Source organism: Mauremys mutica, chromosome 7, assembly GCF_020497125.1.
Source record: "Mauremys mutica isolate MM-2020 ecotype Southern chromosome 7, ASM2049712v1, whole genome shotgun sequence".
NCBI lineage: Eukaryota > Metazoa > Chordata > Testudines > Geoemydidae > Mauremys > Mauremys mutica.
This window is the reverse complement of record NC_059078.1, coordinates 7,066,772-7,091,717: the sequence shown is the minus strand read 5'-3', so window position 1 is coordinate 7,091,717 and position 24,946 is coordinate 7,066,772. Positions and strand designations below refer to the sequence as shown.

General features: G+C 42.7%; 1 protein-coding gene across 2 annotated transcripts in view; it reads right to left on the bottom strand.

Annotated features, from left to right (window-relative positions):
* Positions 1 to 24,946, bottom strand: part of SLC25A26 (solute carrier family 25 member 26) — a 125,665-nt gene that overhangs the window by 7,755 nt on the left and 92,964 nt on the right. For both annotated transcript variants that reach the window (XM_045023690.1, XM_045023691.1), the window contains exons 7-9: positions 13,791 to 13,860; positions 4,550 to 4,614; positions 3,153 to 3,226 (exon numbers count right to left, since the gene is read on the bottom strand). In XM_045023690.1, the coding sequence (XP_044879625.1) occupies positions 3,153 to 3,226; positions 4,550 to 4,614; positions 13,791 to 13,860 (209 nt within the window). The remainder of the gene's footprint in view (positions 1 to 3,152; positions 3,227 to 4,549; positions 4,615 to 13,790; positions 13,861 to 24,946) is intronic.

The window sequence follows — 24,946 nt, the reverse complement described above, 5'->3', positions numbered from 1 at the left end:
AATGTCCCAGCTGGGTTGTAAGGCGTCATCGATGGCTGTGAAGTGCGACAAGCTCCTTGGAGAAAAGGTGCTGGAAAAGTGCAAGGCGTTCGTGCACAAGTCTGCCCTGTGCGTGCAGCTCAGAAATTGCTCACTTAAACTCCCATTTGCAAGTGCAAATAACTGTGGCTACGTGCACATTGCTCCTTTAATCTCGCCCATATTCTATCCATTGAGAAATATCCATTAATGCAGGCCCCTCTCACTCTCTTTTGGACAGAAAAGGATGTGAATTTGTTGGCATGAAGCAGATGGATTTACTAGGTGCAAACCAGGAAGCGAGTCCTGCACTCTGGTTTTAATAATGTGGCAAGAGGCAATGCATCTCTCTGCCCCAGAATTCCTTCTCTTCAAATCTGAGATTTAGTAGAGAAGCCATAGATTATTTTACATTGCTGCCAGCCAAAAAGCCCGACACTTTTACTGGTTTTGATTAATACACTTATAATTGGCAGCAGGCATGGCCGTCTCTGCATTTATTTTTCCCAGGGCTTTCTTCCTTCTCCTCGCAGCTGACACAGTTTGGCCATTTTTGCATTTTTCTGTTCTCAGGATTGCTTATTATTTTGCTTTCTGCTGGGTGTGCAGTGTTGAGGAGAGTTGGGTTACCCTTTGCTTCTGTTGCATCAGTGGCACAATCTGAGGACAGAGTTTGAATTCTGGTTGTCTAAATGGGCACTTGTGAAACAGGCTTGAAAGAACACAAATTACGTGCAACAGAAATGGGGGATTTAGACATCGAATAGGAGTGGGATGCTTAACTGCTATTTGAAAATAGATCCCATGGTCTTCTAAGCATATACAATGCTGTACAGTGCATGAAATCGGCCCACAGACAGGGGACCAGAAATGCTAGCTCAGTGCATCCTGAGACAATACAAAACGAACAGTCGGGTGTGGGCATAACGGCTGGAATGCTTCCGGGAATAAGTGTCCAGGAACTTCCTGAAATTTGTTTTGAATTATTTTCCAAACGTGTCAAAAGAATATTGAACTTTTACTAGTTGTGTGACCAGAGATTGGGTGTTCAGGAAAATGATCTGTAACTAGACTGGAGACACGTCCAGTGTCACGCAGACACAGCACTGATTATCGAGTTGCTTTCTAAACTCGAAAACAGCGAAGAGTAGCACGGGCAAACAGGCTGATCTAGAAGGGTTTGAGAAATGAAGCTAGAGATTTGCATAATAAGTCTTATTATGGAAGGGGAAAAAACAGCAACACCTGTTGCACCCATCCAGCCCTGCTTTTGTCCCCAATGTCTAGTTAATGCTCCATGTGGATTTTGCACGTCACTCCAGTAACTACAGACTTAATTAGCTCATAGCGTATGTATGACGACAAGCCCAGAGGCACAATAACACAACTACCAGCTGAACCGCATACACCCACTGGGTGCAGGCGGAATCTAGGATTTACGGTTCCAAAACCACTGGCCTCTCGCATATGGCCTGAGGCAATCTACATTAGCTATAATTATTTTAGGACTTGTATTCTGCATAGGCTATAGCTAGCCACTACTGAACAACTCACTGATTCTCCCACACAAAGAGCACAGCCCAATAGGAACTGACCAAGTATCCATGCAAATCAATACTAATTTACATGCCTGTGGCATCTTTTGTCCAAGGATTTCAAAACGTTCTACAAACACGAATGAATGAGACCTCACAACTCCACTGTATGGCCAGGAAGCATTGTTCCCATTCTTACAGAGGGGTAAACTGAGGCCCAAAGAGGCAAGGTGACTCACCCAGCATCACACAACAAGTGCCTTCCAAAGCTGAGCAGAAATCCAGGGCCATCTGACTTGGGCCTTATATACTAGACCATGATGTGTTCTTATGAGCTAAATATGTCCTGCCGCCACATTGCTGCAACTGATATTCTTGCCTATTAGGTGGCTAATTATTTCGAGAGACAGAGCTGTGCAGAAGGCTGCACAGTCCTGAGCTGATCAGACTGATGCTTTGAGCTCTGTCACTATTCTGATTTAAAAAAAAAAAATAGCATTTTTACTAGGGAAATGATTTAGTTGGGGTTGGTCCTGCTTTGAGCAGGGGGTTGGACTAGATGACCTCCTGAGGTCCCTTCCAGCCCTGATATTCTATGAGTCTATGGAATCCAAGTAGGTGTTTTGTTGTTCGTCAATGCACAACATTTAATCATGCACTTTAGAGTCAGGAAACGCTGCTCCCACGCAAATACTTACACACACATATTACAAAGGCACATATGTAATTAATGTGTTATCCAATGGAAATGCTCTGCCATAGATGTCCTATGTCACCTCAGGCAAGTCCCGTAGCCTCTCTCTGACAACCTGTTTCCCCACTGCTACTATTTGCTGTGAGGCTTAACCTAGTCATGCCTGGCACCTCACTGAGAGAGGCGAGAGGCCTGAAGGGTTAGCCCACGACAGATGTCCTCATTCTATGTAGAAACCTGAGCGAGGCAGGAGAAAGGAAGAACAAGCTGTGGGGTGCACATTTCAAAGCCGCTTCCCTCCGTTTTCTGTATTTCTGCACATTGAAGCATTTTTCTGGGGCTCTGGGCCTGTTTCCTGCTGGGCAATGCTGTGGATGGACTGGGAGTTGCTGATTTATAGCCTTACACGGCGCCACGTGGTGACTGAAATGCAGAATTGCAGCACCCCATGGAGAGGAAGGGAAACACCTGCAAATCCCAGCTTCAGTTTCTTGGCTTTTAGCTTCCTCTGCTTTCTTGGCTGACCTCTAGGGACGGATGCTGTTGGTGTCCCCTCCTCCCACTATGCTTCCTGCTGGGGAAAGAGGGCAAGAAGGGGCCGAGGTGACGTTACACAAAGAAAGTTCCTAGGTAACTGTAGGAGGATTGGCTGGCGCTGTAGGGAGGTGCCTGCACCAGGCTGGCCTGGCTCTTAGGAAGGGGTAATGATTATTATTGGTTAATATTTGTAATGCAGTAGCTCCTAGAGGCTCCGCTGTGTCAAGTGCTGTACACACACATACCTGAATGACTGCTACTTGGCCTTGTGAATGGCGAGTCAATTCATAGTTTTTTACAGTGCATTAAGCGCGCGCGCGCACACACTTATGTGTCTCATCGATATTCTCTCACAAGACAGTCCTTACCCAGGTAGCCCTTGTGACCTCCAGACACTGTGCAGGGCAGAGAGTACATTCCCACTGGCATTGCTGGAACCAGCCTGTATCACAAGAACAGAGAGACCATCATTCAATCAATCACCAGTTGGATCCAGTTATTTATCAAGCTACCTATCCATTTACACTGCGAAACAGAGCAATGGGACTGCCTAGTTCTGAACAAAACCCAGCTCTTATGGCTTTGTCACATGCTTTAACCAACATGCCATGAACCCTCCTTGATACATGTTTAAACTCAGCGTTTAACGGAGAACTGGATAAATTCATGGTGGTTAAGTCCATTAATGGCTATTAGCCAGGATGGGTAAGGAATGGTGCCCTAGCCTCTGTTTGTCAGAGGGTGGAGCTGGATGGCAGGAGAGAGATCACTTGATCATTGCCTGTTAGGTTCACTCCCTCTGGGGCACATGGCATTGGCCACTGTCGGTAGACAGGATACTGGGCTAGATGGACCTTTGGTCTGACCCAGTATGGCCGTTCTTATGTTCTTCTTATGTCTGCTGAACGAGGCTGTACTATGTACAAACACACACACACACAAAGATGCAAAGCACACTCTTTAATAACGTGATGTGTGTCTATAACACAGCACCAGTCATCAGATGAGATGCAAACGGCCAGTGAGAAATAGCTGATTACTCTACTCAGGGACATGGCTGGTGGAGAGAATTGACCCATATGGGGTGAGACTGACTCCATCAGCGCAGCTCCTTAAAAGATAACAACGTATCCCAACAGGGGGTACCAGCTGCTTGCATTTTATCCGTCCCACAATCTAGACCTGCTCGGGACTAGGCTAGATGACTCGTTAATTAAAACAACAGTGGCACACCTACATTAGAACTCCTGCTTTTGCCATCACTGGCAGAGGTGCAGCAATGGTCTGAAATTCTAGGAAAGAAAGTCTGGTGTCAAGCCTGCCTATGGAGAGCAACGCAAACAATCCCCTGTTGTTATAAAAACTCACAGAGGAATCAGTCCCTGCCTGGATTTTTAATTGAGGGAGTTTGACCCTATAAAGAACTTGTCATTAAGACTTCTGCATTAACCACTGGCAGTCTAGAGTTCAGCGTATCCCCAGGACAACCTAGCACAAAGCACGGTGACGTCTTAGATGGCCCCTTTGGGAGACATGAGGAGGGAGGTGAAAGAACAAGAATAGCAATTACAGGGCAAAGTAAAGCAACACCAGTTTTATCCATGCATGTAACGCACATTCACATCAGTTCCTGGCTTCAACTACAAGAACAGAAGTCACTAGTGATAGGTGTGGTGCTACATTTCATGTCGGTGCTACCATGCAGAAGTGTTGGCACTGCAGCCCATGCACCTGTCCATTTGCTCAGCATTCTTCCATCTCTTACCTTTGCCAACATAATTCTTGTCTTTGCTACATCTAGAGGTGTGGTGACTGCAGCTGCAAATCCACCTGAGCATATTAAAATACCAAACACAAGTGAGGCATTGTTTGCAGAACATGTATGCCACCCCATCGATAATTCCCACAGCCTGGGTCAAATCCATTTCATTATTCATGCTTACAGCCTAGTCCTCAGTTCAAAATCTGGGGATGTTTGCAGTATCTGTAGATAGAGTTTATTATTTTGCATCTACAGAAAAATAATTTAGTATTAATTATTTTTATTATTATTGTTATTTTTACTCTATTATCGTAGTACCCAGGAACCCTGACACTGGAGTTCCATTGTGCAAGGCGCTGTACATATATACAGTAAGAGACAGTCCCTGACCCAAAGAGCTGATAAGATAAGAAAACAGTTTCCATTTTAAACCCCTACATATTGTAAAGCAAATTAAATTGCTCACTCATGCACACAGAAAGGAAATAAGCACAGCATATTTTGCTCTGTCTTTTGAGAGTGAAATTCTGAGCAGACAGATAAACTATACTAGATAGGTAGATATATTATTATTGATTTGTATTATGGTGGCACCTAAGAGCACCAGCCATGGGTAAGGACTTAAATGTGTGGGGTGCTGTGAAGATTTAGTAAAGTAGTATGGGTGAGAAGGTGCTACACCCCATAAATAGGCAAATATGGTGATTAGTGATGTCCACAAGACACTCAATCTGGAACTCCATATCCAGGGAGTTTGGATCTGGAATTACCCTGTTAAAGGAAACAGGTGTCTTGGAGCAGTTGGATGGGCCCTACTGATAATACAGTAGAACCTCGGAGTTATGAGTTACAAACTGACCAGTCAATCACACACCTCATTTGGAACCAGAAGTCCGCAATCAGGCAGCAGCAGAGACCTCCCAAAAAAATGAAAATAAAAAGCAAAGACAGTACAGTACAGTGTTAAATGTAAACTACTAAAAAAAAAGGAAGAGCAGCATTTTTCTTCTGCAGGGTAAAGTTTCAAAGCTGTATTAAGTCCATGTTCAGCTGTAACCTTTCGAAAGAACAACCAGAACGTCTTGTTATGAACATTTCAGAGGTACAAACAACTCTCATTCCCAAAGTGTTCATAACTCTAAGGTTCTCCTGTAATCTCTCTCACAATACAGGCAAATGCTACTTCAGAAAGAAACAAAATGGAATAGTCCCAACACCTGACAGATCTCAGAGTGGTAGGCGTGTTAGTCTGTGTCAGCAAAACTAAGAGTCCTTGTGGCACCTTATTGATCTTATTTCTCCAGGGGGTGGATGGGACCTCTTTAAATGTGTAAACTATTGCAAATCAGATTTATCCACTGGCCGGTGTTTTAACTCTGTGCTCTCTCTCTTCTGAGTTTTCCAATATCAACATCATTCTTCATGTAAAAAGAAGGCCAACTGGCTCTTTGAGTAGCTTTCTAAGATCAGCTGCATGGGAGAAACTTCTTATGGTTCATAAAGGAACATTCAGTGACAATTAGGTATTCGTTGTCTGGTACATCTACGGGCGAGCCCGTGGTTCTCAAACCGATCAGGGAACTTCAAGCAATAAGTGGATCAAGGTGCCCAGCTTCTCCTCACAGTAGGTTGATCAGTTTTGCTTTGGAGGGGGGCTATGCCCCTGTAAGAAGCAGAAAAAGGGTTTACGTTCAGGAAGCCAATCTGAAGACCTTAAGCAAATTAGACTATGTGCCAGCCCATTCTTGCTCCATATTAACTTAAGGTCAGACTTCTTTTCCATTCTAAGCCAGTTCTGGACTAAATGACCAATTGGCCTTGAGAGAACAATTTGGTTAGAACCTTTCGTGCTAAAGTCAATGCTGTATTTTTAAAGTAGCTAAAATAATACTCATAAACACTTCCAAATTAACGAGGCTGGAAAGTGAAGTCTTTCCTTTACCCACAGAACAGGATTAGTGTAAACCTCTGAAACAGGGATTTTAGTCCTGCTTGGACTGCAAATCTCAGGGCAGATTATGGAGTATTACCAATGTCCCCATAATGTTAAATTATTTTTCTCAACTGAGCCTGGCAGTTTCTTAAAGCATTTTTAGTCCTAGCAAAGTTTCTCATTAGCAATGGTATAAATCTAGGCTCCTACAGTGCCTGGATTGTGTACAAATTACTCTTGGATATAATGTCTCCAAATGTTCTTATCTAGTGGTTTAATCTAGGCCGAGTAGTTCTCCATTTTCCCAAACGTCTGGATCTTTTCAGCTCTTTCGCCATTAGCATGTCAATTTTTCCCTTTTCCCTCACCAGGAAGTATTTCTTACAGATTTAAGAATTGATTTAGAATGATGACAGCACCAATAATGTGCTTCATGAGCACAACATGCAGCAACGTAACAGCTAAATTAAATGCAAGTTTGCATATGCTTGACTAGAACTAAAATTTATAGCTGGCAGTAATGGGAGCCATGTTTTATATAAGGCAATGGGTCTGACAAAATCAGTTTGCTCCAGCTGTATTCCAAAATGCCAAAGATAATTGTTAGGGTAACTTCATAAGGTTTATTACTTTCCAAGAACAATTTCATTCACAGGCTATAGCTAATAAGGCAATGGTCCTATCTGCATTACAACTATAACTGCGTCAGGGGCCCTGGTTTATAAATGGAAGGAAGCTGTAGTGTAGACAGGACTGACCATTTCAAAGAAGCGCATTAGAAACTGGACTGTCCAAAGTGCACGCATGTGTCACGGGTTCTGGCAGGCACTGTGCAAAATCACATCCTGTGGATAGGACAGAGGGCAACTTGTTTTATGCTTCCCCTCCTCTCACCCTGCAACATACCTGGAGGCCAGAGGGGGTGCAAACTATGCCCCACGACACCAGCAGGTAGAGTGCAGAGAAGATCTGTGGGCCTGCTGAGGGGTAAGGCAGCATTGGAGAGACAGGCCAGCATAAAGGACTCTGGAATCAGGAGAAAAAGTCCCCAAAGTTCACCAGAAAGTTTGCTGGCCCCTTCAACAAACCAGGATCAACCAGGCACTCGGCTCTTCATTTTTCACAGAGCTGCAGGTGACACCACTGCAACCACCAGGTCCTTCTAAGGACATTACGGGTGAAATTCATTCCTAAATCCCAGTTCAGCCCTATCGGTTAAGCACACGTGTCCTCTGGGCTTAGGTGTAGCATGGATCTTTCATAGATTCATGGGGCTTAAGACCAGAAAGGACCATTATGTCATCTAGTCTGACCTCTTGTACATCACAGGCCATTAACATTTCACCCAGTTACCCCTGTAGTGAACCCAGTAACTTGTGCTTGGCTAAAGCGTGTCTTCTAGAAACACAGCCAGTCTGGATTTGAAGACATCAAGAGATGGAGAATCTACTCCTTTGGTCAAAGAGGCTAGCTCTTGGGATTTTCTCCCTGTAAAGAGACTTGTACACTGGAACCAAGTCACTTCTAAGGGTATGTCTACACTAGAAACTTCAAAGCGCTGCTGCGGGAGCGAATGTGGTCACGTGCGAGCGCTGGGAGAGCTCTCTCAGCACTCCTGGTAATCCACCCTCCACGAGGGGAATAGCTCTGAGTGCTGGGAACGCGGCTCCCAGGGCTCAGAGCCTGTCCACACTAGCGCTTTAAAGCGCTCAGACTTGCTGCGCTCAGGGGGGTGAGTTTTCACCCCCGAGCCAGCAAGTTAGAATGCTATCAAATGTAAGTGTTGACATACCCTAAGATCTGGTCTTCACTACCAACTTATGTCTGGAAAATCCACACCTCTGAGCAAGGCAGTTATACCAACCTAACTCGCAGTGTAGACAGCACTATGTCTACTGTCCTGCTGCAGTGTTTTAAGTACAGACAAGCCCATAGTCGTCTTTTTGATAAGCTAAACAGACAGAGTTCTTTATAGCTCTTGCTGTACAGCATTTTCTCCAGCCCTCAAATCATCTTTTGTGGCTCTATTTGGCCCCCCTCTCTGATTTTTCAACCCCCTTTCTCAAATGTGAACCCCAGAGCTGTACACGTTATCTAGGACTGTTCTCACTAATGGCATGTACAGAGGTAAAAATCACCTCCCTGCTCCAGCTCACCAATCCCGTCTATACACCCACGAGTCACATGAGCCCCTTTTACTGCAGCATCTGACAGGGAGCTCATGCTCAGTGGCTTGTTCACTATGGCTCCTAAATCCTTTTTACAGTCACCTCTTTGCAGGACACAGACTCCCTTCTGCATGTGTGGCCTGCATTCCTTGTTCCTGGACGGACAGCTTTGCATGTGGCTCTTTTACATGCATTTTGGCTGAATAGGCCCAGCTTGCCAAGCGATCCAGATCACTCTGCACAACCGCCCTGTCTGCGTCACTTACAACGCTGCCGATCTTGGTGTCAGCCGCTTTTGAACAGCAGCGGTTTTATATCAACTTCCTCATCACTGACGAAAATGCTAAATAGCATCAGGCCTAGCACCCTCTCTGTGCAGAACCCCTCTGGAAACACCCCCATTCAATGATAATTCCCCATTGACAAGGACTTTTGGAGAGCTGTCAGCCTGTTCTTAATCCACTCAGTGCATGCCTTACTGATACTGTACAGTGCTCCCAGAGCCGTGAATCTCGTGTACTGGTGAGCAGAGCCAAATGGCCTTTTAAAGGAAGAATCAACCCAGGGCAGAATACAGGAACCTGGATCTCATCCGTAATGATTTAATCCGTTTAGATTTGGAGGTCTGAGTACCTGCAAAAGGAAAGTCTAGAAATCTGATTTCATCACGGCTTTTTCTGCCTTGTCTGGTTAAGGAGGCTCTCAGGCCCAGCGCGTAATCTTGTCAGAGTTAATTAGATCAAAAAGGAGGTGACAGCGACCTTCCACTTAACATGTAAAAAGCCCTCGTTAGTGTTTCATTATTCACAAGACTCGCTCGGTCGCTGTGTCACTATAGTACATCAATCATTCATGTGCAGCCCCACATATTTTTTTATGGCCTGGAGAAAGAGGGCCTATTTAATCAGAGAATTTTTCCACTGCATTGAGTGCCGCAGGTTAAATTCTGTGGTCTTTCTTTTGATCAGTTTCAGACTTGTTGGCTTTCCATTTCACTGAGTGTCCTCTTGTTCTTGTGACACGGGAAAGGGTAAATTGGAGCCCCGATTTAGTTTGTTCATCTAAGGTACTTCTAGAGCCCCGTTAACGTAGTATCTAAGGTTCAGACCTTCGGAGGCAGAAGAACAAGTGGATATAAACTGGCCATAAACAAATTCAGGCTGGATTCAGAAAAAGGATTCTAACCATCAGAGGGCCGAGGTTCTGGAACAGCCTCCTCATAGGAGATGTGGGGCAAACAACCTAACTCGTTTTAAGAGAGAGCTGGACAAATTTATGACTGCAGTTCTATGCTTGTGATGATAGTGGGCATGGGCTCACTCCTGATTTACATCCTATGTTCCTAGAAGCTCATGCTTCAGGGTTTCAGTCGGCCACCTGCAGGGGTCAGGAAGGAACCCCCAATGTAATGGGGGGGGGGTGTTGGTCTCCTTCCTCTGAAGTTGGGACACTGGGTCTAACCATTAGTGGTCCATCCTCCCTATCTGTTTTATATAGCTCTATCATGTCCCCCCTCATTCATTTCCTCTCTAAACAAAAGTATCTCTGTATTTTCAGTTTCTCTCAGATGGAAGCCAATAATTCTAAACATTTTCATCACCCATCTCTACATCTCCCCTTCTATTTCTGCTATATCTTCAGCAAGACAAGCTCACCAGAATGAAACAGGAGGCCAGGTGCCAGGACAATAGCTTTTAGTATTATTGTGCATCCCATTGATTTTGCATCCTGACATTCTGGGGCAGACTCTCAGTCCCTTCTACTCCCTTTGTGCTTTGTCAAACAGAGACTTCCCTGGCCTGTGCTAGTTCCCTAGAAGGCAGAGACACCTATGATGGCTCTTACACCACATTCCCTGCCTTTCTTAGTATAGAATATGTGTTGGGGGTGGAGGGAGTTTGAGGTTTGACCTGAGTATGTTGCACTGTGGCTTTCTTCACCTGATAGAAGGTCTGTTGGGATCCTTGCCAAATGGCACAAATTAGAGTAGCCCCCAGGCTGCTCTAACCAGTATCTCTGGCCAAGGAGCCAGAAAGGAAGAAGAAATTATATGAATCAAGACACGGCACCTATGGACTAGACTATTAACAGCTGGCAGAGAAAGAACTCAATGTCTCATTTACATTTATGCTCATGGTTACTGTGTTTCTATATATAAGTGCATCGGTTGCATATGTGTAAAAATGTGTATGTGCAGAAACAATAAGAAAGACAGTCAGGTCTCTCAAGATCTTTGACTTTAGTCACTGCAATTTCACAGGCGTTAATACAACAGGTGTTTTGGATGGAATTCAATATATTGATGCTGTCTGTCTTCTCTCCACCAAACTGTAAATTATGATTAAGGTAGAAAATATAACCAACAATTTGTCTAGAACTAGAAGCCGAAAAAGGATTGTGTATTCAGCTTGTTGGTTTTATCACAGCGCCTGTTCTCCCGACCTCTAAAATGTTTGGTAAAATTTTGTGGCGAAGCAAAGAACACAAGGGAAGTAAAGTCCAACATGCTCTCTGTGTCTCAACACTATCATTGTGGTATTGGTAACATCACAGTGATTACGGGTTAGTTGTTGCTCACATAAAAAGCCTTTTTCTCCCTTTCCAGAGGTTATAATGTGGTGAATTACAATCACTCTAGTGCAATATAGACACACAGTTTTATTTATGGAGGGTTTGTGTCTGTGGCTAGATTTGGGTTTTCTCCCCCCGATCTCCTCATAAAATAGATTACGTTTACCAATTTAAGCAGGCAGCTTATTCTGATATGTTTTAGCTGCAGAATCATGTACAGACTTCAGAATCAGGGAACTACTCGTTGTAGCAAAGGGGCTGACATTGGAGGCAATGTCTATTCGATCACCATATGATGCCCTCCTATTACATGTCTATAGATGGGGGAGGAAATAAAAGAGCAAAGGCCTAATCCAAAAGCTAGCGAAGTCAGGGCAAAGAACCCTCTTAACCTGAATGAGTTTTGGAGCTGGTCTTAAAACAAGGGGATGTGTGAAATATTGTTGGTGGGAAGGAACAAGGAGAAAAGAGGAAAAAACAGGAGGGAGGGAAATGCAGAGTGTGAAAGAAGGGAAGTTTGCCGCCTGCTACAACATATCCAACAAACTTTAGACACCTGCCCAGCAAAGACTAATGCACATGCTTAACTTTATGCATAGTGCATAGCTCAGCTGCAGTCAATTGCACTGAAACCCCCATGCGGAATGCTGACGGGAGTTCGTTCAAAACAGGACGCCTCTGCAGAGCCGGTCCAGACGGTCAGACCCAAACCTGTGAGGTCCTGACTGACCACTGTGAAATGCTGAGTGTCCTGGACTCACATTTATGGCTCTGCCAATGAGCCCAGGGGGAACTGGGGACACTTCACAGGACCAGGTCCTTGGATGGTTTTTCTTTCACATGTGTTCACTAGGAGGTGAACACAGATCACAGAAAAGCCAGTAGATGGTGACAATTCCAGTCACAACCACCCTGAGCAGAATCAAATGGACAAGGCAAGGAAGGAGGATTGTGGCTAAGACACTGGACTGGGACTCAGAGGAGACTGGGATTCAATTCGTAGCTCTCCCAGAGACTTCCTGGGAGAAGTTTTTGGACAAATCACATGATTCCTCTGCGTCTCAGGGGCTTTTGCACCCATTTAACTATAGCAGTTTAGAAACAGATCTCATTACATCAACACAATCCCTAGCATTCTTCCGTCAACCTAGCCACATCTACATCAGAGGTTAGGTCGGCTTAAGTATGGTGCTGAGAGCTGTGAATTTTTCACACCCCTGAGCGATGTAGCTGGGTTGATGTAAATTTTCAGGCCTGAGTTATACTGATTCATTGTAAGTTTTAATACTAGTATAGCTGGTTTTGGATGTAAACACTTTTATGTCAATACAGCTGCATCCATGCAAGGGTTTGCACTGATTTAGCTAAATCGGTGCAAAATCTGAGTGTGGACCAGTTCTCAGATCCCAATCAGTAAAATGCAGATAATCGGTCTTTGTCTGGTCTATTTCAGCTGTAAGCAGTTCAGAGAAGGGACTGTCTCTTACTATGTATATGTACAGTGCCTAATACCGCAAGAGAAGGCTTGATTGGTGACCTGATTTCCATTGCAACATTACTAATAATAATATGTGGAGATCAGAAACTTCAAATGCAATTATGTACATAAGAGATATTTAGACCCCTATTTTTTAATGATTTAAAGACAATCTCAAGGCCCTTTTCTGGTAAATCAGCAGATTACCAAAGCCAAAAGCTATTTGTTATTCATCTCCAGCTTCAGAAACGCTATTATTGCTTTTAAACAGGATTTATTCCTTCCATATATTCTGTTACCAATTTGGAATCTTAAACTGTATTTTACTTCCTCTGGGAAAAGCTCTGGCCGTTCATCTCTTAACGACTAATCTGGTTTTTCTATTAAGACAGTTTGTTGTTTTTCTTCTCTGTAACTTGTCAGATATATTGATGAGTCATTAATTAATTGACATTTTTAAAGTTATTTTAAACATCTACAGTAGGCTGAACGAGGCCAAGAGGCCTACTGAAGAATTCAATTAACTTTTGGCTTGTTTGGTAATAAATAGTGCGATATTGTATTCTGCCATTCTTTATTCCTGTGTTAGCGTCTGGAGATTGCCCAGATGTTTCGTCCTGCCTCCGGGCTGTTGCAGTGCTATCCTCTGCTCTCCTGACTCTCCTTAATCTGCGCTGCTGTCACAGCTGTCACATGAATGGTGAATCATGGCTTCTCCCTGCAATCACTTAAACCCCTGGAGAACAGCTTGGGGCAGACAGCTGCACAGACCCGCACCCAAGCAAAGCCTCTCCTCGTGGAGGATTTTACAAATCAACTCCAAGATAATCTGGAAGCCTGACTGACAGGCCCCTGGTTTTTAAATAACAGAAATTTGTCAAAAACAAATTGGTTGTCTTTCAAGCAGACACCTTTTTCAGTGTTCTCTCCCCACACCCGGTAAAGGACTTTCCTTCTTCCAAACAACAACTGGATCCATTTTCCTCTAAACAAACTAGAATTACAAAGGAATGTTGTTCTGCTATACTTAATAGATTTGCACATTTTTTCCTTTCTTCTTGAGCCTTTCCCAGTATAACATATAATCCTTTGCACCTGCAAAAGCTCCACAGGTTGCCGACTGCCAAGAATCAACCACGTGACCCTGCTTCCATGACCAGAGATCCTGTGTTTAAAGAGAAAGGAAAATAAGAAGTTATTAAACATTTGAATCTATCTGATCCCCCTGTGAGTTAAGTCCAAAGATGGGAACTCATGTGAAAAGCTATTTTTGTGGCATTTTTCAGTGATGTAATAAGTGATTTTTCCCAAGGAACTTTTGTACTCGAACAAGCAGATGGAGTGAGAAAGAACTGAAGAGGGCTTGAAGCAAATCACTTACAGGGATTCGCGAAGTATGTACTTAAGTCTGCTGCAATGCAGAGTTGCAAATATTTCACAAATTTATTTTCTTTTTGGAAAATAAAACAATGCAAAGCAGAACCCTAAAAAAACCCAAAGCATACAAAACCTGATATCAGTTCTGCCTTTCCATCCCGTATGAGCCTAACACCCCTGTTTTGGCGGGGGAGGGGAGGGGATGTCCTTAGTGTAATAAAATATTAACTATTCCCTCTCACACCCCTCCAGGGCGTTTCTTTAAAAATCACTCCTGGTTTAATATATTTCAGTGCAGGTGGGTCCCTGATTTTTTACCCAGTGTGATTAGGGACCATATGTTGTTCTCCCCACACATCATGCTCCAATCCATTTATTTTATCTCATCATTTCTACACATACATGTAGAGATCAGATCACTGACACGCATGGCGTTTTCCATGCAACGAGCGTTAAGAATCCAGACAAACATACAATATGATCAGTGAAATTGCTATTAGCAAGCAAGGTGGTGCAATGAACAGACTGTGGGGATGCCAGGCTGGCTGCTTATTATACCAGACAGAATCATTTCACTGGTCCCTTGCCCTCTCATCCTCAACCTCCCTGTTTATCTCCATCTTTTCGGTTTCCATGAGAACTTGTTTGGGGCAGGGACTATACTTTTAGTAGGTTCAAGTACGGTGCCCAGCAGGACGGGGGGCCTGATCTTAGACTCTTCTACCTGCTGCCATCATAGAAATCAACAGCATTACTTCATGTTTGTGACATTATTCCTCTTTTATACAAGAATACAGTTATGGATGTTCTTTAAAAGCTTGCTACCTTTATGCTGCAAAGCCAAAATTCTCTTCCAGATAACAGCACTAGCCCAGTTCCAGTGACATCAGTGTGGGGCTCCTGATTGGTTGTGTGAGAACATCCCAGTATGACTCTTGTCATTCTGCTGTCATTGGGTGACTGCATATAATGCTAGCCAGGTTGTTCTGTGTGATTGATGCTTATGTTCTATCTGTATGTGGCAAAATCAAACTACTTAACAACAACAAAGAATTATGTTGATTAGTGTTTGCCATAGCTAAATAGTTTTGTCTCTGCTTTATTAAACAACTAAGGATCAATCTCTCATGCTAGCCGTTCTTTTTCCTACTGGTTTGGAGGATGCTTTCCAGCGTGGGTTTCTAAACTGATAGCATCCAGGGCAGATGGCCAGTTTTCCTTCTTCAAAACAGTGGATTCATTATGATCCAAAATCTTAGGATGCCCGTCATGATTAATGCACACAATGTGGACACATGCAGTTTTTCATGCAATTCGTCCCTACTGGAGAGCATGTCTAAGATGAAAGGTGGAATCTTCAAAAGGGACTTAGAAGCTTAAATCATTTTCAATAGTGATGCAGGCTCCTAAGGGACAAAGTTACTTTTAAAAATGGGACACGTAAGTCTAAGTCACATGTGACTTATGCCATTTTTCCTCCATATCTTTATAAGCTAAAACTTGGTATCCTGAACCGTTCATGTTTGTTATTCAAAACCCAGCAGACCCCAGGATGATCTACTGGAGAATGAGCAGGGAAATGCAGGGCAGACTGCAAGGGGTCTACCATAAGCCCAGGTCCTAAGCTTTTATGTGCAGCTAGAGAGATGTGCCCTCTCATCCTCAACCTCCCTGTTTATCTCCATAGTTCTAGGTTACTTATGCTGTTTCTGTAAGGTCTTATTCGGTTCCTTTATGCAGTCTAAAGGAGGGAGCTATGTGTGTTTATATAAATGTTAAATTATGAATTAATCCAGAGGTTCCCCCACATGCTGACATGCAGAAAAGCTATGCTGGATGAAAAGCTGTGCTGAAAAGAACCCATCTGGCTCTGCAATGGAGTTATGTAAAAACAAAGACCCAGCCAAGCAGGGCAAATGGTGATTAATTCCCACAGACTATGGTTATAATTGACAACAGGTATGTGCAAAGAACCAAACAGGGTGGAAAACTGTTTCGTGGGGCATTGCTAGGAACAGTTCAATGAAATTAGGCAAAAGCAGAATGGAGGCTGGATAACAGGAAGAAAATTCCCTAACAGCGAAGTCTATTAAACTGTGGAACAGTCTCCCTAGGAAAGCGAGGAAAGCCCTCTCATTTGAGTCATTTAAAAATAGACTGAGGAAGGCATTCAAGATCCTGCTATAGGGAATAATCCTAAATTGGCAGGGACTGGTCAAGATGATCTAATGAAGTTCCTTCCATCTCTGATTTCTGTGATTCACACGGAGTTTCAAACCCACACACAGGCAAAACAGAGAGAGATGGGGAATAACACATCAATCCAAAAAGGGCACGTCCTGGGCCAACCAGGCAAGTGACCATCTCTTTTTCTCTAGACTGTGTTTGTTCTAATTACATTTATTTTGCAGACCAAGCTTACATTTTGAAGGTCCCATGTTTACTCCTTTAGCTCTGGGCTCAGCTAATTGACAGGGCTTTGCAGTAAGATGGGCTTGTAAGGCCGAAAGAGACTTCCCGTTTCTCTAGACTGAACCTAATCAACCCAAGGTGGTTTTGGTATCACTGAAGCAGAATTAAGCACAGAAATCAATAGACTCTCACAGAAAAGGGTAACGAAAGCCTTGATGTAAAAACTATGGTCCTGTTCCTGCAAATACATATATCCTCAGCCTTAAACACTGAATTAAGCGGCACCACTCACTATTGTTAGCAGTAGTATCAATGTAGTGCTTAGTGGTTGCAATCTAGATCACAGCTCCATTTTGCTAGATACTGTATAGACACATAATAGACAGTCCCTGTCCCCAAAAATCTTCCAATCTAAATAGATATATATAGACGTGGGAGGGAAAACAGAGGCACAAAAAGGTGAAGCAACTGCCCAAATTCCCACACAGGTTAGTGGCAGAACCAGGATTGGAACTCAGGTCTCCTGATTCCCCGTTCTGGAGCCACTAGACCAAATTAAACACATGCATAATGTTAGCAAGACCAAGGCCTTAGTAAGTGAAATAATCACATTGCTTTTAAAAACATTTGTTCATTTAACATACTATAAATACACTGAATTATTACCAATATAACTACACACAACAATTTGGTCATCTTGTTTCCCCAGATCATTCCTGTCTGATTAGTCAGGGCTTGTCATATTAGAAAAAGCATGAAATAATGAGGTTCTTTTTTCAGGGCAATACCCATTCCTACCAGCGTTGACAGTGTTGGAAAGCAAACAGGCCACCATGCCAAGCCAGTATTCTGTGTATTCTGTTAAACTGAACAGAAGACTTTGTTTTCACTTCAAAGGACCCTTATCCCAATCTCTCGCTCTTCCCTTATGAATAACAAATCGGAAATAAATCTTCTGGCTGAAGCGCCTGGAATCTCATGCAATCTGGGTGGTCTTCGGCTTCCCAACTCCATCACATCCTAATTATTGGTAAACACTTTGATGTGATATAGACATAGAACTAAGGGTACTTCTCTGCACTGCATAAAACAATACAATGGATGTGTACTCAAGACAACCAATACAGTGGAAAGTAGGGCTGTCAATTAATTGCAGTGAACTCAAGTGATTAACTCAAAACAAATTAACTCAATTAAAAACGTTAATTGCGATGTATTGCAGTTTTACTCGCACTGTTAAACAATAATAAAATATCAATGTAAATGTAGTATAAATATTTTCTACATTTTCAAATATATTGATTTCAATTACACAGAATACAAAGTGTACAGTGCTCACTTTATATGATTATTTTTTATTATAACTATTTGCACTGTAAAAAAGATAAACAAAATTTCAATTCACCTCATACAAGTACTGTGGGGCAATCTCTTTATCATGAAAAAAAAAATCTACATTTTTAAGTTGCACTTTCATGATAAAGAGATTGCCCCACAGTACTTGTATGAGGTGAACTGAAAACTACTATTTCTTTTATCTTTTTAACCATGCAAGTATTTGTAATAAAAAATAATCATGTACAGAACACTGTACACTTTATATTCTGTGTTCTAATTGAAATAAATATATTTGAGTATGTAGAAAACATCCAAAACATTTTAAATAAATGGTATTCTATTAATGTTTAACAGTGCTATTAAAACTGCAATTAATCACGATTAATTTTTTTAATCATTTGACAGCTCTGGTGGAAAGTCATAATACAGCTTTCTATCCTTCCACAGTGACACATAACTTTACAGAGATAGATCTTACTTTATATGTGGATAACCCCATGTTTCTTATTCTCCCCACCAACCCTGTCTTATACTGAACAGCTGGCCAAGATGCTCCAGAAATCCCATCAATACAAATCAATATTCAGAACTATTATTTAGCTGAAGTGGTATTAGTATTACAGTAGCGCTTAGAAGACACAACTGAGATCAGGACCCCATTTTGCTGGCAACAGAGACACATAAGAGACAGTCCTTGCTCCAGAGACCTTCCAATTTAAATAGGCAAGACAGAAAAGTAGGATTATTATTCAAGAAAGCCTTTAATCTTATTTTATGGTAATTTAAATACTCGCAGAGAAAACTCATGGAACGGAGTTCATCTGGTTGCCTGTAGAGGTCATAAAGGAATTTTTACAGATGGGGAACCGAAGCAGAGCGAGATTATGTGATTTGCCCAAGGAGAGTGTAGCAGAGCTGGAAACTGAATCCAGATCTGCTGTGTCCCAGTCTAGTGCTTTATTCATTATTATTATTTCTATGGTTGTAGCACCTAGGAGCCCCAGTCTCAGACCAGGACCTCGTTGTGCCAGATGCTGTACACGCTGAACAAAGAAGAGTCCCAGCCCAAAAAAGCTAACAATCTAACGATAAGACAAGAGGCAACCGATGGCTACAGAGAGACCAACAGGAGTGCAAGGAAACAATGAGACAACATGGTTATTACGATTAGCCATGGTCTCAGCACACCAGCAGCCTAGCCATGGTGAAGGTTTTTGTAGATCTCATGGCAAAGGAGAGTTTTGAATCAGTGCGTTTCGTGGATGTTTACGGGAAACTTCTCCCAGGAGCAGCATGGGAGAACGCACAAAGGAGTTACATTTTCAAGCAAGCAAGTGGGCGATGGAGGCGGACATCCTGGGCTAATCGGGGGTGGGAGGTGATCTCTGGTCTCATTCTACTGAGATAAGAGAAGTAAAAACTTTTAGTATTTATTTATTTTTATTTGGGGGGCCTTTAGAAAAGCCAGCAGAGTCAGAAAGGGACAACTTTACTTTGCATTTTCCATGTGTGATTTACAGTCTCCGTGGCCTTTGGTCGGGTTCACACACAGTTGCTTTATGACAATATACTACAGCAAGTGTCCCACACTACAGCTTTAAATAGAGGTTTGGGACATTATTATAGAAAACTACAGTCCTTTTCATTAGGGCAGAAGTACAGTAAGGTAGGGGTGGGAAATCCCAATTAAAAAAAAACAAATAATCTATAGGCAGATTTGCAAGTGGAAAAGCAAAGGGCCAAAGACATATCTAAAATATTCTCTCCAATGATGTTTTATGTACACAGGTACAGTACGTGTGCATATTGTCTTGCAGAAAACATACTGGCCCAAGCATGGGAGAAACACCATGGGCTAAATTCTCTATTGATTTAAGCAGTGGAAGTAATTGAGTTGCATTTGCTTTTGCCAGCAGTGAGCTTGGCCCTATATCTTAAACCCACCCAAATCCCAGATACACAGAGAAAAAGAACAAAAAGTTGGCCTACATGCCACAGCACATTTCCAGTGTTCAGTGTTTCATGCCTTTTTCCCCATCTGTGTTCCAGCTTGATGCAAACTAAAGTGGATGCACAAAAAACCTGGTTAAGGAAAACATCTCCCAAACAGTGTGTCCATAGCAGTGTATAATGTACCAGTGACACACAGATACTATGGAGAGGAGGGCCATATAAGTACTTGGGTAAGTAGGGGGTGGTTCAGTAAAGTGGCTTAAAAGTTAAAACAACTTTACTTCAAACTAGAGGAGCTGCACCATTGGTACCTGTTTACAAATACCTGCTCCATCCATGCCTGAGTGAATAAGCTGTTTGAAAAAGCTAAACAGTTCTTTAGGCTCATTTGGCATGAGCTAATACTTAGAAATTCAGTGTGCAACACTTCAGGCCAGGCTTTGATACCCTTACACTGAATGGTACCTTCGGCCATCAGTGGTCCCACTGATTTCAATAGCAGGTTCATTGACTTCAGTGAGTCAAAGACAGATGGGCAAGAGTATCACAATCTGGCCTTTTGTCTGTTCAACTGGGAGAGTCTGGTTTTTGTCTCCTTTTTCAAATAATGCATTGACATTCCAGGGCTATCCAGCTTTTTTCAAAATGTGTCTGTAATTCTACAAGAAATGATTGCATTTGTTTCTTTCCCTTCAGTGCAGATGGTGTGCTAGAATGCCTCTGACAGTGTTTAAAGGCCGTGTGAATGACTGCGATTATGACACTAATAATGTAAGTTTTGTTTGCAGAACAGCTGTTGGCTGCATTGTTCTTTTGTGAGAAAAATGTAGCCGTTATGCTAATGGCATGCAGGCTCCTGATTGGCTGGAGGTTACATCATGCCTTGGAACAGTGCACTACAAATTGCTTTTCGTGATGCAGCACCTAAGCAAATGGCAGACACATTAATGCTATTTAATGATTAGTCTTAATCCCCAAATCAGCCTGATCATTACTCAAAGAGGGAGAGAGGTATGGGCGAACACTTATGATACAGCCTGAAAGGAAACGCTTTAACACTAGGACTAGGTTTCATTTATTCTTGACTTACATGTAACTGCTTACAGTAGAAAAGAAGTGCTAGGCTAGTTCTCGGACTAAAAAGAAAGATGGGCACCTAGCCACAGCTCAGGGAAAACTATGTTTAGGCCCAGTTTGGCAAGATTTTGATACTTCCTACTGCTGTTAAAACAGCCGAGGGTTGGCTTCCAGTTTTCGGAAAGTAGTTTTGGTCTTGTGCTTTAATGGTGGGAGCATTTCATACATCTTAACTCTTCTTAAAATTACAATCAGAGGCATTTTCCACTTGCTCGAACAAGGATTAGAGCTTCCTCTCCTTCCGTGCGAAACCCCAGTAAATGGCCTTTGCACAGTAAATCTGAGAGAGGCTAGAGGTGGGAATCCTACCCTAAACCAGCCATGCCAGTGTCTCTATTCAACCCCAAATTTATTTCTTGCTTAACACAGGGACTGGGAGTGAAATCCTGGCCTCAATGATGTCAATGGCATCACTGTTTTCAATAGTGCTAGGATTTGACCTGGGTGGCCACCAGTTCAGGATTTTAAAGGGTTTGAAGTTATATCCCAGGATCAGTCTAGTCCCTGGCAGCCTTCATATATATAGTGGTGAGGGGTAAATGTAAATGGGTGAGGATCTCTGGCCTGTGCTATTTTGGATGTCAGACAAGATGATCACAACAGTCCACTCTGGCCTTAGACATCTATGAAATGCCCGGTCCAGCTCAGAATCAGACTGTCAGGTACAGGACACAAAGGGTCCTGGAATGTTTTGTTTTGTTTTTGCTTTGAAAAATAAGGTTATTTTTTAAAAAGCCATGCACATGGTCTCCCTCCTCTGCTCCCGTCTCACAAAACGTCAGGGGAATTTCTCAGACTTACAACACAATGGCTGGCCTATGCAGAGAGCCTTCTCCATTCACAGCCGTGCTAGAGTAATTCTTGCTGGGCCCGAAGTGCAGCCAGCATGTGCGGGGATAAAAATCAAGAGCACTGAGTGGTGTTTCTCACAACAGAAGGGCTCAAGACATAGATCCTGGTGGGATCAGGGATAGCCAGCCATGGAGCTGTTAGCTTTCATCTTCCCATGGCTTCCCTGGGAAGCAGTCATTTCTGATGAATAGGTATTGCTGTGTTAAAGCCAGGACTCCTCGATTCTGACATTCAAGTCCTAAATATTTGTCCGTGAGCCGACGTCCTATATTTCTACATCACCAATAAATAATTGAGGAAGCTAAAATTTCTTCCATGAAGGCTTTCTAAAAAAGTAAAAATATGTAGGAGAAGATATCATGAAGCAGGTAAAACTTACAGTGGAGTGCCCAGCTCACAGGAAAATATCTGTCATTGTAAACAGAGAAATATCTGCTGCAACCACTGTGACTCGGCACAAACTTTCACTCCAAAGATGTGTTCCTGCCATCTGAAATTCCTGTACAGAATGAGACATGAGGTATTTCTGAAGCAAGTTACGTAGCCATACTGAAATGCCAATGCTCTGTACGTGGGACTGCATCTTACATTACCCCAAAGCCAGACCTGATGCAAAAGGCAGCACACTTGGTAAATGGGGTGCCTTTCAGAGAGCACGTGTGCTCTGTTATCTGCACCGGTTGCCAGTTGACTTCCAGATAAAATTTAAGGTGTTGGCTGTGACCTCGCAGTTCTAGATGAAATGGGACTGGCCTATTTAAGTGCCTGCCTCTCTCCTAGCGCCAAGATGCCATAGTGGCATTCAGCAGAAATGCTTACCTTAGAGTAACCAAAAATGTTTGTTGTATGGGATTTTAATATTTATCCTAATGTTTGCTGTGCTGGCTGTTAAAATTTCAATGAGCATTGTAGAGTTTCCGCCTTTCTAGTTTCTTGTATATATCAGAAGGATTTTTTTTTAAATGGAAGTAAAAAACACCATAATATTATACCTCTGTACACAGCGGGAGGGTTTTAAATGTAGGCAATAGTGTTGGACTTGCTTTACTGTAAGAAAACCAAGTAATATTTGTCACCCAACAAAAATATCAGATGTACGAAAAAAAAGTCACTGTGGTTTCTTTACCTCTTTTTCAACTTTTCCGATATATCAGGATTCAAGAGAACGGTATACTCATCAGCTAATTCCAACCTGTGTGCTCATGCCAGATACCCACTTAATCAGAAGTCAAGCCTCTATATTTCATATTTTCATCAATAAATTCATATCTTGACAATCGTTTCAATATGTCCTGTGCTAATGCCCATTTTATGAATAACCTTATCTGTGCAGTATCCTCTCTCTCTCATTGTCTATACATATTATAGTGCCATGATATGCAATACTATATATTTCATGAAGTACAACCTGTCAGTATTTACTACTATAATAGTGCTGTGTTTATAATATGGCTAATGACCTGCCAGAAGAACAAATGTTAAGCACAGGCTTAGCGCATGGCTGCTTGGGGCAAAGCAAAGACACAGAATGGGATATAGGTACATATGATTTCCATATGGGATCAGACTACTGCTTCTCCACGTCTAGTAACCTGTCTCTGGCTTTGGCCAACACCTGATGTCTCATTGGAAGGTAATCCCTGCTCCCCTACCAGGCATGTAGCTAATTGTGCTCTCCAGGGAGGCGAGATATTTTCCTTGATCCCTGCAGTAATTTGCTGGTGCACAGACGCATGAGACTGAGTCATCAATGACTCAGTTTATACAACTACAGATTTTATTAATGGTCATAAAATCATCCAGCCACAATATCTGATCCCCTCAGCCACAGCAATGAATTGACTCTAAACGCCTTATACACTTACCAATACTTAGAGTGTTTCACCTCCCTTCACAACCAACCCTAATTCTAATACAAGAACTAGGGGTCACCAAATGAAATTAATAGGCAGCAGGTTTAAAACAAATAAAAGGAAGTTCTTCTTCACGCAGCGCACAGTCAACTTGTGGAACTCCTTACCTGAGGAGGTTGTGAAGGCTAGGACTATAACAATGTTTAAAAGGGGACTGGATACATTCATGGTGGCTAAGTCCATAAATGGCTATTAGCCAGAATGGGTAAGAATGGTGTCCCTAGCCTCTGTTCGTCAGAGGATGGAGATGGATGGCAGGAGAGAGATCACTTGATCATTGCCTGTTAGATTCACTCCCTCTGGGGCACCTGGCATTGGCCACTGTCGGTAGACAGATACTGGGCTAGATGGACCTTTGGTCTGACCCGGTACGGCCTTTCTTATGTTCTTATGTTCTTAACTCCTTTAATACAGCCCAGCATAGCTCCTTATACAATAGGTGGACAATCCGCATCAGTGACTGGATCCCCAGAGACCACAAGCGACCTCTGGGCAGACCGAAAACGCGCTGGGCTGATCCCATGACAAAACTCTTTGGCGAGAAATGGAAAGAACGTGCTCACAACAAAACGGAATGGTGTGGCGTCGACTTGCGTTCACGGCAGGACGGATGAGGACAAGCCGGACAAAGGTGACTCAATCCTTTTAGTTAAGGTCTCTGTGTCAGTGCTTTGTGCTGCCTCTCCTGCTACCTGCTATTTACTGTTTCCCCCTCTCCCTTCAAAGAACCTGCGAGAAGACCTGCCGCTGAATCCTTGAGCTGCTACTCCCCATGTGCTCACAGGTGACTAGACTATAACTTTTCTTCTTTGCTTCAGTATTTGTGATTTTTTAAAAAAAAGAGTTTAATTCAATCATCTGCAATCAGTTACTTCTACAGCCAGGGCTCCTGCTTTCACTGCTGTGACTTTGATGTGACAAACCTCTAGCTCTTTATCAAGATGCTGAAAAGGAAATGACTGAAGCACGTGCGAAGGATTTTAAGATCCCTACGCTCAGTAACAGGTTGTTATTTGTAGACCAATATACTGAAACTGGGCTATGGTATGAGCTGTCCAGTCTAAGTGTTGCTGGAAATATCCACCAACCCGTTTAGATTATCGGTGATGTCTAATCCTAAAAGGCTTGTTTACTTAGCCAGCTAAATTCAAACTGTCTCCTTTACAGCCTAGGTTTTAAACAATACATTTTATCACCACAACTACGTGAACGTTTGTTAAAACAGCTTTATGTTCTGTGAAGAGCTACATCATGTTCCTGCTTTATGTG